The 11,944-nt window shown below is 42.5% G+C and overlaps 1 protein-coding gene across 1 annotated transcript; it reads right to left on the bottom strand.

Moving 5' to 3' along the window:
• LOC102187621 (zinc finger protein 211) lies at positions 770 to 10,349 on the bottom strand. The gene is made up of 4 exons (XM_018063508.1): positions 10,109 to 10,349; positions 9,644 to 9,688; positions 8,603 to 8,729; positions 770 to 4,658 (listed from the first exon to the last, which is right to left on the bottom strand). The coding sequence occupies exons 2-4, from the start codon at positions 9,680 to 9,682 to the stop codon at positions 3,208 to 3,210; spliced, it is 1,617 nt and encodes a 538-aa protein (XP_017918997.1). The 5' UTR covers positions 9,683 to 9,688; positions 10,109 to 10,349; the 3' UTR covers positions 770 to 3,207.

The following is an 11,944-nucleotide window of genomic DNA, read 5'->3' as shown; positions in this document are numbered from 1 at the left end:
ATATGCATTTTTCTTTTTTGCCTGCACTGCACAGCATTTGGGATCTTAATTTCCCAACCAAAGATGGAACCTGTGTCCCCTGCAATGGAGGTGTGGAACTCTAACCAATAGACTGCCAGGGAATTCCCAATAAGCATTCTTTCTGACCCCTTGTGTGAAAAACGTTTTCAAAGTTTGTTTTTTTGTTTTCTCAACAATTGCCTGTAATTGAAATATCCTGCATGCTCTGCTTTTCTCTTCTTGAATAATTGAGATAATGAACTGAATAATTTAACTGAGTGTCACTAATATTAACTGAGTAAGTGTCATTAATATATCAATAGATGGTCTTTTGTTTCCAGTGTAAATTTTGGTTTCAGGGGTGTTTTAAGTGTGTATCAAAACATCAAAATATACACCTTAAACACATGCAGTGTGTATGTTCAGTCAATTATACTTTCATGAAACAAATATTCAAAACTTCTCACTTCCTAATAATTTTACTATGTTTTACTATTATCTGAGTCCTACAGATTATTATAGTTCCTGGAGTTAGAATGATGGACTTCTAGCAACTCTTCCCAACTCCATGTTCAGTGAAACCATGTTGGCAGTTTGATATTGGCTAAAGTGAGAGTATTTATATAAGGGAAATTGGAAAACACTACAAACCAAGACTTAATTATGTTTTTGAAAGCCTAGGCTTAAGAATATATAAACAAAGCAGATTAAATTTATAAAACTATATGGTGTATGTGGCAAGTACATTGTACAGAATGCATAAAAATTAAGGAACAAAAATGAGCTGATTATTTATTAATAAAATGGTAAATAATCACAACATAAAAAAGTAAAATGAGAAAAAAAAGTAAAACAAGTACGGATATAAACAGATATTTCGCCAAGAAGATATACAGACGGCAAATAAACACATTTAAAAAAAAGTTCAACACCATGAATTCTTATGGAGATGTAACTAAAGTTAGTCTTTCCTTACTAAAAGGGTAAATTCAAAAGACTGACCATATCAAGTACTGGCAAAAATGTGGAGGCATTTTACAAAACCTGGTGGATATATAAAAGCAAAAAATGATTTAAGGTCACCATTTAGCCATCTTGTAAGTTAAACATTCACCTATTCTGACTCAGGTATTACACTTTGAGTTATTAACACAAGACAAGTGAAAATACATACATACAGAATTACACAAAACTATTCTATCAGCTTTACTTAGAATAGCCAAAACTGGAAGTAACCCAAATTCTCTTAACCAGATGAATGAATAAACAAATGGAATAAGTATAGAAAAGATACTTAGTTCAGCAATAAAAAGAATGAACTATTTATATATAAGTGAAGAACCTCAAAATAATTATGAGCCATGAATAAAATCAGAAAAAAGTAAACATTTTAAGAATAAAATTATATACAATTCTAGAACACACAAAACAATCTATTGGAAGGTAAATTAATGATGGCCATAACTTACATTATTGTGATTCCAATGAGGTTTTCTTGGTTTACATGTAAACTTTAAGTTGCATACTTCAAATAGACAAAGAATATTGCATGATGACTAGAATAAAATTTTATAAAATGGTTCAAAGGCAAAATATAGATATCTCACTCTTCAGAAAATCAGGCTTGGCAATCCTATATTGCCTCTCTTTCCTGATGACCTTGGAGGAACAGCCTTGCCTTAGTGGTAGCAAATACTGATGAGTAATAGATTCCTTTTCACCTGAGTTAACAGGAAGGCTGGCTGGTCACAGAGCCACACTGTGAACTAAGGGTTCTCCTTTCTCTCCGTGTTTGTTTCTCTGCCTCTGTGGCAAGGGGCTTTGGCTGAACACCCCAGAGAGGCTATAGGAATCCAGAAGACCAATAGCTCATTTTCTTTGACAATGACCTCAGGCACAAAAGACACACATGCCTGGAGGTTGGCAATTTCTGGGCATCTGTGCACACTGATACTGCACAGTCACTGGCGCATCTGTTGATACAACTGGAGAAGGGGCATACTCCACCTACTTCACTGCAGTCTCCTCTGCTCCAGGGTACTTTACCAATAGAGTTCCCCTCAGCCCTGTAGTCTTACAGTGGCACTATCTAGTGAACTCTGGGGATCAGGGATGTGGTTCTTTCATAGGTTAACTGCTAAGCATTATGTGATATTCACTCTGAATAACAATTCATGTTCCCAGAAGTACTAGAGGTTGTCACAACTTCCTGGCTTCCCAGGGTGTTTTCCGAGCCCACAAAAAAACCCTGATACACAGTCCACAAATCAGGACCCCAAAGCTCTGCAGTCTTTCTTAGGAGACCTTGGGTAACAATGTATTTACATTGTGCCAAAACTAGAAAGAGAGCTATAGTCTTCATTCATACTGACATGTGAGGCAAACAATGTACCTGACCCCCATGAAATCTGTGCCACCCTCAATGCTGGTAGAGCCTAGCTGTCTTCAGATCACCTTACACAGTGAACAGAATGCCCAGACCAAAGGGGGCTTAATATTAATGCCTTTATTACTGCAAAGTGCAAAGTAACACGAGGCATGCAATTCCCAGTGTGGTTCCTCTAGTTCCTCCACACTTGGAGGCTGAGAAAATCCAAGAGAAGTGTCACTAGAAACTACCATGTCCCTGAAAATGCAGGCCTTTCTGTCAAGTCACCAACAGAATTCAGACTGGGTCCACTGGGCCCAAACTGAATGAGGTTCACGCCCTACTGTGGAAATGAGGAGGGAAAGAAGATACCATATGAGCTAAGACTACTCATTACTTCCGTCCCCTAAGGGGATGGGACAGAGGTCAGCTTACCTAAGCATGTTGGGAGGTAATTTATGTACACTGCCAGGTATGTGGACCTGCCAGGTGATAGAGATGAAAATGAATTCTGAAACAGAACTGGCAGTGACATAAAGCTGGTGAGGGTCCTGGGAGGTAAGAAACTGTAACACAACTCCTAAGAGATTCTCACATACCTGGAATTTTAGGGGAATGCCCTGACTGAAGATTTTCTGATATAAGAGCTTTAATTCAGGTAGATGGCTCCCTCACGACTTCTTTCCTCCAGTGTAACTATACTAGAAGTAACTGCATCTGCTGGCATATCTAAGGCCCTTCACTAGGGTGAAGTCTCTAGTATTAAATGAGGCCATATTAGCAGCTAACAGACTGCCCACATTCACTGCACTCTTAAGATATTTTTCACTGTGAACTCTCTACTGCTGAATGAGGCTGGAACTTTGGCTAAAGGATCTTCCACTGTCCCCAGACTCATGAGATCTTTCTCCAGTGTGAATTTTCAGGTGTTCATTGAGGTTAGATTTGCAATTAAAAGATTTCCCACGTTCTTTTCTCTGATGAGGCCGTTCTCCAGTGTGACCTTTCCGGTGGTAAATGAGGCTAAATTTTCGGCTAAAAGATTTCCCACATTCATGACATTCATAAGGCCTCTCTCCAGTATGAATTCTCTGATGTTGAATGAGGATGGATCTTTGAGTAAAAGATTGTCCACATTCCGTACAATCATAAGGCCTTTCTCCAGAGTGAACTCTCAGGTGGTTAATGAGGTTAGATTTGCAGCTAAAGGATTTTGCACATTCCTGACACTCATAAGGCCTCTCTCCAGTGTGAACTCTCAGGTGGATAATGAGGTTAGATTTGCAGCTAAATGATTTTCCACATTCCCTACACTCGTAAGGCCTTTCTCCTGTGTGGATTTTCTGATGTGAACTGAGGCTAGAGCTTTGCTTAAAGGATTTCCCACATTTATTGCACTCATAAGGTCTTTCTCCTGTATGAAGTCTCCTGTGATGAATGAGGGTGGAGCTTCGGCTAAAGGATTTTCCGCATTCACCACACTGATGAAGCCGTTCTCCATGGTGACCTTTCTGATGTTGAACAAGGTTGGATCTTTGACTAAAAGATTTTCCACATTCTTTGTACCCATAAGGTTTTTCTCCAGTGTGAACTTTCCTGTGGGTCTTCAGGCTGTTGCTTCGGGTAAAGGATTTTCCACATTCATGGCATTCATAAGGCCTTTCTCCAGTGTGGACTTTCTGGTGCTGAATGAGATTCCACCTTCGGGTAGAGGTTTTTCCACATTTGCTGCACTCATAAAGCCCTTCTCTAGTGAGGACTCGTTGGTCCTCAACAAGTGTGTCTGTGCAGTTGAGGATTTTTTTGCCTTCTCCCCAGTTCCGATGCCTTTCCCCACTGTGAAAGACAGCGTCACACTCATTACTGTCGTTTGGGTTCTCACTAGTGTGAGGGACAGGTTGATGGAAAAATCCCATGCTGGCTAAGTCGTCTTTCCTTATTCCCTCAGAGAAATAGGATTCCCTTGACACACGGGTTCTGCAGCTCTTTATAATCAAGGCTGTGTCCACAGAAGTTCTGATGGGTATCTCTCTAATGTGTTGTCCCTGGTATTGCTGAAGGTTGGCAGAGATATAGAATCGATTCCCACACATGTACAGTTTCTGCCCAAGATGTGCTTCCTGATGCTCAGGCAAGTGAAAATTATCTCTCAAGACTGGGCCACACTTCTCAAAGGGCTGGCCCTTCTGGGGAGATGAATCTGCCTTGAGAGTCTTGATCTGTGACATTCCTTCTACAGAAATGCTGTTTTCAGAAGGTGCTCCCTTATCTTCTACTCCATGACAACAGCCTGAAATTAAAGAAGTGATGACGAAGTACACATTAACTTTTTTGAGAAGGCATCACAAAAGTAACTTGTTACATCAAAGAATCAGTCCATGAAGCTGTTTTCAGGAAAAGGAAGTTCGGGTCACCTTAAAAAAGCAACTTCTGTACACCACTCAGTCCCTAAGGTCACCGAACAGTACAGGCCTCAATAGGCACAGGACACAAAGAAAGGCCCAGGGGAAAGGCACATGCTACAGATCATTCTCTGTCAGTGGCCTTATTTTTTTGGCCATGACACCTGGCATGAGGGATGCAGGGATTGAATCAGTGACCCCTGCAGTGGAAGCACAGAGTCTTAACCACTGGACCACCAGGGAAGGCATGTCAATAGCTTTTAGCAGGATTATACCTGCTGATGACATGTGATGCTGTGCAGAAGTCTATTTCAGGTCCAGAAAAATCTGACTGGAACAAAGGTTAACAGGAGTTTAAGGATTATTACATAGGTGCATACTTTAGAACGCTACAAAGAGGGAAAGCGCTGAGGAGGGAACAGTGTGAGGAATGAGTAAGGTAAGCAGTCCAGAGAGGTAGACAGTAGCTCTTAGCTGGAGTCAGAATAAAAATGACTAATAGAAATGGCAAGTTGGTAAAGTGTCAAAAATGGAGAAGGAATGATGGAGGTGAGCTTGGCCACTGGCAATGGCACCAAAACAGAAGTAAAACAAGAGAGATTCTCGATATGACTTCAATCAAGCCCTGAAGTCATGTCCTCTTCCATCTGCTGTTCATCTGGGTCAGGTCCCCTCTGGGCCCATCTTGTGGAGAGTGGAATCATATGCATCCTGGGAAGCACAAAAGACTCTTCCTCTAGCCCCAGCTGAGCTACCACATGAGAGCTGGATGATACAACTCCAAAGGGAAGGACAGGACAAGTCAGCAGCCAATACTAGCCCAAAAAACTCAGGACACAACAGATCACAGGAAACATATTTCAAATATTACAAATAGCACTTATGGACACAACAAAAGAGTGTCAGAGTAGTAAGATGCAGGAGTAAGTAAGCAGGAAGATGGCAGAGTAGTAAAACCAGGTGTTTTCCCACCTGGACAACAACTACAGTGGTAGAATCAGTCTGATGTAACCACTTTGTAATGCAAAATTGGTTTAATTTATGTCATTTGGAACTCTTACTATTATTCTGATATTAAAAAGGCACACAAAGAAACTAAAAGAAACTTACAGGGGAATATATTTGATGATTATCAGTGCAAAATTAATCAATAAAATACTAGCAAACTATATTCAGCAGCACAATAAAAAGATGGTATGCCACAAACAACTGGGATTTATGTCTAGAATGCCAGGATGATTCAACATACAAAGTTTGATCAATGTAATATATCACTTTAACAGAAAGGAAAAAAATGTTATCATCTCAGTCGATGTACAAAACACATCTGACAAAATTTAACACCCTTTTATGATGAAAATACTCAACTATGAAACTATGAATAGAAGGAAACTAGCTTAACATAATGGAAGCAAAAAATTAAAAACCCACAGCAAACATCAAACTCAATAGTAAAAGACTGAAAACTATTTTTCCAAGATCACAAATAAGAAAAGAATGCCAACTTCCAACACTACTACTCAACATACTATTAGAAATTCTAGACAGACCAATTAGGCAAGAAAGACAAAAGTCATCCAAAAGAGAAAAGAAAGAAGAAATCACCACATCTCATGAAATCTTAAAGATTCCACCACAAAACTGTTAGAATAAATTAAGTTAGCACAGAAAGAGAATATAGAATGGAAAAAAAAATCAGTTACATTTCTATACACTAACTAGCAACAGGAAACTAAGATAACAATTCCACAGATAAAAGTATTTGTCAAAAGAATAAATTACCAAATTTAACCAAGGAGGTAAGATTTGTTCATTAAAAATTACAAAACATAGCTAAAAGAATTACAGACAATAAATGGAAAAACTTCTATGCTCATGGATTGGAACACTTAATATTGAAGATGTCAAAACTATCCCCCCCCCAAAAAAAAAAAACTAAACTATCCACAACATCTACATGTTCAATGCAATCCTATCAAAAATCCAGTGAGAATTTCTGTGGTATTAGAAAAATTCTTCCTAAAATTCATATGGAATCTCAAGGGACACGAAATAGCCAAAACAAACTTGAAAAAGAAGAACAAAGTTGGAGGAGTCACACATTTAAATATCAAATACCACTGTAAAGCTACAGTAATCAAAACAGCGTGATACTGGAATCCAGGCAGACATATAGACCAATGAAAGAGAATAAAGAGCTAAAAAATAAGCTTGCTCATATAAGTTCAAACAGTTTTCAAAAAGAAGGCCAATACCATCCGAAAAGGAAAAACAGACTTTTCAACACATGATGCCGGGAAAACTGAATATCCACATCCATAAGAATGAAGTTGCATGGTACATAAATTAACTCAAAATGGATCAAAGATCTAACTTAATAGTGACAACCGTAAAACTGTTAAAAGAAAACATAATGGAAAAGCTTCAAGACAACTGCATTCGGCAATGATTTCTTAGATGTGACATCAAAGGCACAAGCAACAAAAGAAAAACAAACTGGACTTGATCAAAATGAAAAATTTTGGTACATCAAAGGATGCCATGAACATAAGAACGAGACAACTCATAGAATGGGAGAATATATTTGCAAATCACATATCGAATGAAGGGTTAACACTCAAAGAGAATTCCTAAAACTCAACAACAAAAATCAGTCAACTTGGTTCAAAAATTCTCGAAAGACTTTTCGAAGAGACATTTCTCCAAAGATAAATAAACAATAAGCACATGAAAAGATGCTCAACATCATCAGTCGTTAGAAAAATGCAAATCAAAACACAATGAGGTACCACTTCACACTAATTATAAAGGTTATTACTCAAAAAAAAAAAAAAAAAGAACTGTATGCAAGAAGAGGAGAAATTGGTACCTTTGTGCAGCCGCTATGGAAAACACTATGGTGATTTTTCAAAAAATTTAAAAGAAAACTATCACAGATACAGAAATTCTGGTTGTGGGTATGTATATGCCTAAAAGAATTGAAGCAAGGACACTAAAAGAAATCTGCACACCCATGTCAGAACACCATGATTCACGAGAAACAAAAGGCAGAAGCACCCACTGTCCACTGATGGCATGCTGAGTAAACAAAATCTGTACATGCAATATTATTTAGTCATAAAAAGGAAAGAAATTCTGACACATGCTACAACATAGATAAACCTTTAGCATATTATGCTAAGTAAGCCAAACATCAAAGGAGAAACTACTGTCTGAGTCTACCTGCATGAGACACTCAGTCAAATTCATAGATACAGAAAGTAGAATGGTGGCTGTCAATGGATGGAAGAAGTTACTGATCAATGGATATGGAGTTTCAGTTGGATGATGAAAAAGTTCTATGGATGCAGGATTGTGATGGCTGCACAATGAGAATGGACTAAATGCCATTTAGTCCATCAGGCAAATGTTTTGTATATTTTGCAACAACAAAAATAAAGTAAAAAAAAAACCTAACCAAAGGATGTAGTACTTACATTTGTGTAAGCAGTGACTTTGTAAGTGCCTACACTTCCAGCACAGTCAGACACAAATGTGAGCTATAGGAAAGAAGGGTGCTACACTAGGGTGCTATGATGCTAGAGAGTCACTCAGTGAGGCAGAGGGCAAGGCATGGGGGTCCATTAGGCTGACAAAACAACAGTGAAACCAAACTCTTCCCTAGGAGGCTTTGGGGCAGTAGGTGCTGTGCTGACACAGATGAGGAGGCGAGCACTCAGCCCAGCCCTTGTAAACACAGCACAAATCCAGGCAACTAGGGACACACCTGCCCCTGGAGAAAAGAGAAGCACAGAGCTTGGCCCAGGGCACAGGGGCACGTAGAAGAGCTTACCCAGTGAGGATGTAAGTGCAAAGTTCTCCAGCATCACATCGTGGTACAGGCATCTCTGAGCCTCATCAAGGAGAGCCCATTCCTCCCAGGAGAAGTACACAGCCACATCCTCAAAGGTCACACTGCCCTGTCAGGATACAGACAGATGAGACCATCAACTGCCTCACTCCTGAAGACCCACAATCCACCTCCTCGAACATCTACCCCATCTCCATCTTCCTCCTAAGAGCTCAGAAGAGATTCCCGACCTTGGTGCCATAGCTGTCTGCTCTCTCCTCACTCTCCCACTAACAGCTCTGTTCATGCTGCTGTCCACTCTGCAACCAGTGGAGCCTGTAAAGACCCAGAAGAAATCACCTCCCTCATCTGATCCACACCTCCCACTGCCTCCAGAATAGATGCCTGACTTCACAGTCATTCCAGGTCTGACTGCTGCTCCCCACAGCCAGTTTATTCTCTCCAGGAAGGAAGGAGACCTACAATTCCCTGAACCAGCTTAGTCTCACCTCCAAACACTTCCTGTTTTTGTGACAAGCTTCCCCATCTCTTTCTATTGCTGGCCTGAAACGGGAACCCTTTCATATAACACTTAAACTGGACTCAGGACCCTGAGCTAGGATTTCCCAAGATCTCCATACCCAAGGGCTGGGAAAATGCCAGGTGACAAGTTTCATGACAACTCAAATTTGGAGAAAATTAGAGGGCTTCCTGGAGAATCCCAGGGACAGGAGCCTGGTGGGCTGCCGTCTATGGGGTCACACAGAGTCGGACACGACTGACGTGACTTAGCAGCAGCAGCAGAGGGCTTCCCTGATGGCTCAGACAGTAAAGAATCTGCCTCTGATGCGGAAGATCTGGTTTCGATCCCCGGGTCGGGAAGATCCCCTGGAGAACGGAATGGCAACCCACTTCGGTATTCTTGCCTGGAGAATTCCATGGACAGAGGAGCCTGTCGGGCTACAGTCCATGGGGTCGCAAAGGGTCGGACACGACTGAGCGACTAACACAGTGTTGCGACCAATGAGGGTAACCTCCACTTACCCGATTAGGATTAGGTTCCAAAAGCACCTCCGCAGCCATGGAAACCTGTGGGAAGAGGTATGTCTTAGAGGGATGTGATCCTGGCAATTTTCCAGGGCCTCAGGCCTTCCCCGCACACCAGGCGGCACCCGAACCAAGTACCTGGGGCCGAGCGTCTAACCTCTGTACTGACTTTCAGCAGCTGTGTGTCCTGTTCCCTGCAGACATCAAATGGGTTCCCGGGTTCCCGGTCCTCCCGCCTCAGTCCGACCTTCAAGCCTCTGCACCTGGGGGTCCCTCAGCCTGTCACCCTCTCCCACGCGCCATCACACTGTCCGTCAGACACAGGGCCCCACACACGACCGCCTCACCGCCTGTGTCCCGGGGCCGGGGCCGGGGCCGCGGGCACGTGAGGAGGCTTCCCACGCTCGGAGCTTTAGCGTCCGGTGGGTCGAGGGCGATGCGGGCCGGGAGGACAGCGTTTACCTGAAGCAGGTCGCTCAGGGCACCCGCCGCTACGGAACCGCTGGGCCTGGTATATCCTGGCCCGTACTGACCCGGCAGCAGCGTCTCCAGGCCGCCCCGCCGGCGGCGACGTGCCCGACTGTGGAAGCGCCTCCCGTCACTGGGTACAAAGCCTCTTCTCGCGCCTTCTCTGGTACTTCAAGCCCGAGTCTACGCACTCGGCCTTAGGACCCAGGTAACAACCGAAAAGACCGCAACGAAGACACCAGAAGTCCCGCCTCACCACCTCCCAGAAATGCTGAAATTCTGGGCGTTCATTGGGTAATCTTAGCTGCCTCTCAACGCGTGGCTTTCTGGGTAATGGAGTTCCCGCTGCCACACAGGCGGGCAGGAGGGGCGTGTTTGCTTGAATCTCCCCTGGAAAGGCATCAAGCAATCTCCAGGGCGGCTGAGAGCAGACCTCCCTGTTTTTCTAGGTCGGGGATGGGCTTCGCTTCCTCTTAAAGAGGCGAAGGCCAATTACTGCGGAGACCGAAGTGCATTTCGAAAGCCTTAATGAGATCAATAGTGATCTGTTTAAGTGCTTAGATAATTCAGATTCCATGCAGTCGCCGCTAGTGAACATACGCTGGTAGCTGCAAGAGTCCTTGAAATGCACGCAGACTGAGGAGTTTGTCATTTTTGTGAGCTTTAGTCAGTTTTGGCCGGGACTTTAAAGAAAAAAAAAAAAAATCACCTGGACCATAGCAGACAAGATAGAGGAGGCCTATTGGACATCTCTGAGGAAGATGGACATGGTGGGACCCGGGCTTCTCCTCTTGTTAGTCAATGTACAGAACACTGAGAAGCACCGTCTGATCCATAAAACATTAAATTATTTTAGCTGAAAAACAACACTGTTTTACACAGGCACATAATTTTTTGTGTGTAATAAACAGTTGACAGTCATGTACAAAATGCCACATAAGCTATTTTCTGTTAAAAATCTATTAGAGAGGGCTTCCCAGATGGTTCAGTGGTAAAAAATCCTCCTGTCAATGCAGGACACATTGGTTCAATCTGTGGTTCAGGAAGATCCCACATGCTGGAAAAGCAACTAACCCTGTGCGGTACAACTATTGAGTCCCTGCTCCAGAGCCCAGGATTGAGTGCACTCGCTGCAACTACTGAATGAAGGCTGAGCGCCCTAGAGCTGGTGCGCAGCAACAGGAAAAGCTGCAGCAATGAGAAGCCCCTGCACTGCTTGCTATGAAGAGTACCCCGCTCCCTTGGTGCAATTAGAGAAAAGCCTGGGCAGCAGAAGACCCAGCACACCCAAAAATAAATAAAAGACGCTTGCTCCGTGGAAGAAAAGCTATGACACACTTAGACAGTGTATTAAAAAGCAGAGAAATCACTTTGCCAACAAAGGTCCATATAGTCAAAGCTATAGTTTTCCAGTAGTCATGGATGGATGTGAGAGTTGAACCATAAAGAAAGCTGAATGCCTAAGAATTGAGGCTTTTGAACTATGGTGCTGGAAAAGACTCTTGAGAGTCCCTTGAACTGCAAGGAGAACAAACGAGTCAATCCTAAAGAAAATCAACCCTGAATGTTCATTGGAAGGACTGATGCTGAAGCTGAAGCTCCAACACTTTGGCCACCTGATGCGAAGAGTCGACTCATTGGAAAAGACCCTGATGCTAGGAAAGATTGAAAACAAAAGGAGAAGGGAGCAATAGAGGATGAGCTGGTTGAATGTCGTCGCTGAATAGACATGAGTTTGAGCAAACTGTGGGAGATAGTGAAGGACAGGGAAGCCTGGCGTGCTTAAGTCCATGGGGTCAGAAAGAGTCGGACACAACTTAGCAACTGAAC

This window comes from Capra hircus, chromosome 18 (assembly GCF_001704415.2).
Source record: "Capra hircus breed San Clemente chromosome 18, ASM170441v1, whole genome shotgun sequence".
Taxonomy (NCBI): Eukaryota; Metazoa; Chordata; class Mammalia; order Artiodactyla; family Bovidae; genus Capra; species Capra hircus.
The sequence above is the reverse complement of the archived record's forward strand: the minus strand, read 5'-3'. Positions and strand labels throughout refer to the sequence as shown.

Excerpts from the sequence above, each read along its gene's own strand:
- LOC102187621 (XM_018063508.1), bottom strand. The coding sequence starts at position 9,682 with ATGGCTGCGGAGGTGCTTTTGGAACCTAATCCTAATCGG. Across the intron at positions 8,730-9,643 it reads TGGAACCTAATCCTAATCGG|GGCAGTGTGACCTTTGAGGA; the intron begins GTAAGTGGAGGT and ends GTATCCTGACAG. Across the intron at positions 4,659-8,602 it reads TGCACTTACATCCTCACTGG|GCTGTTGTCATGGAGTAGAA; the intron begins GTAAGCTCTTCT and ends CTTTAATTTCAG.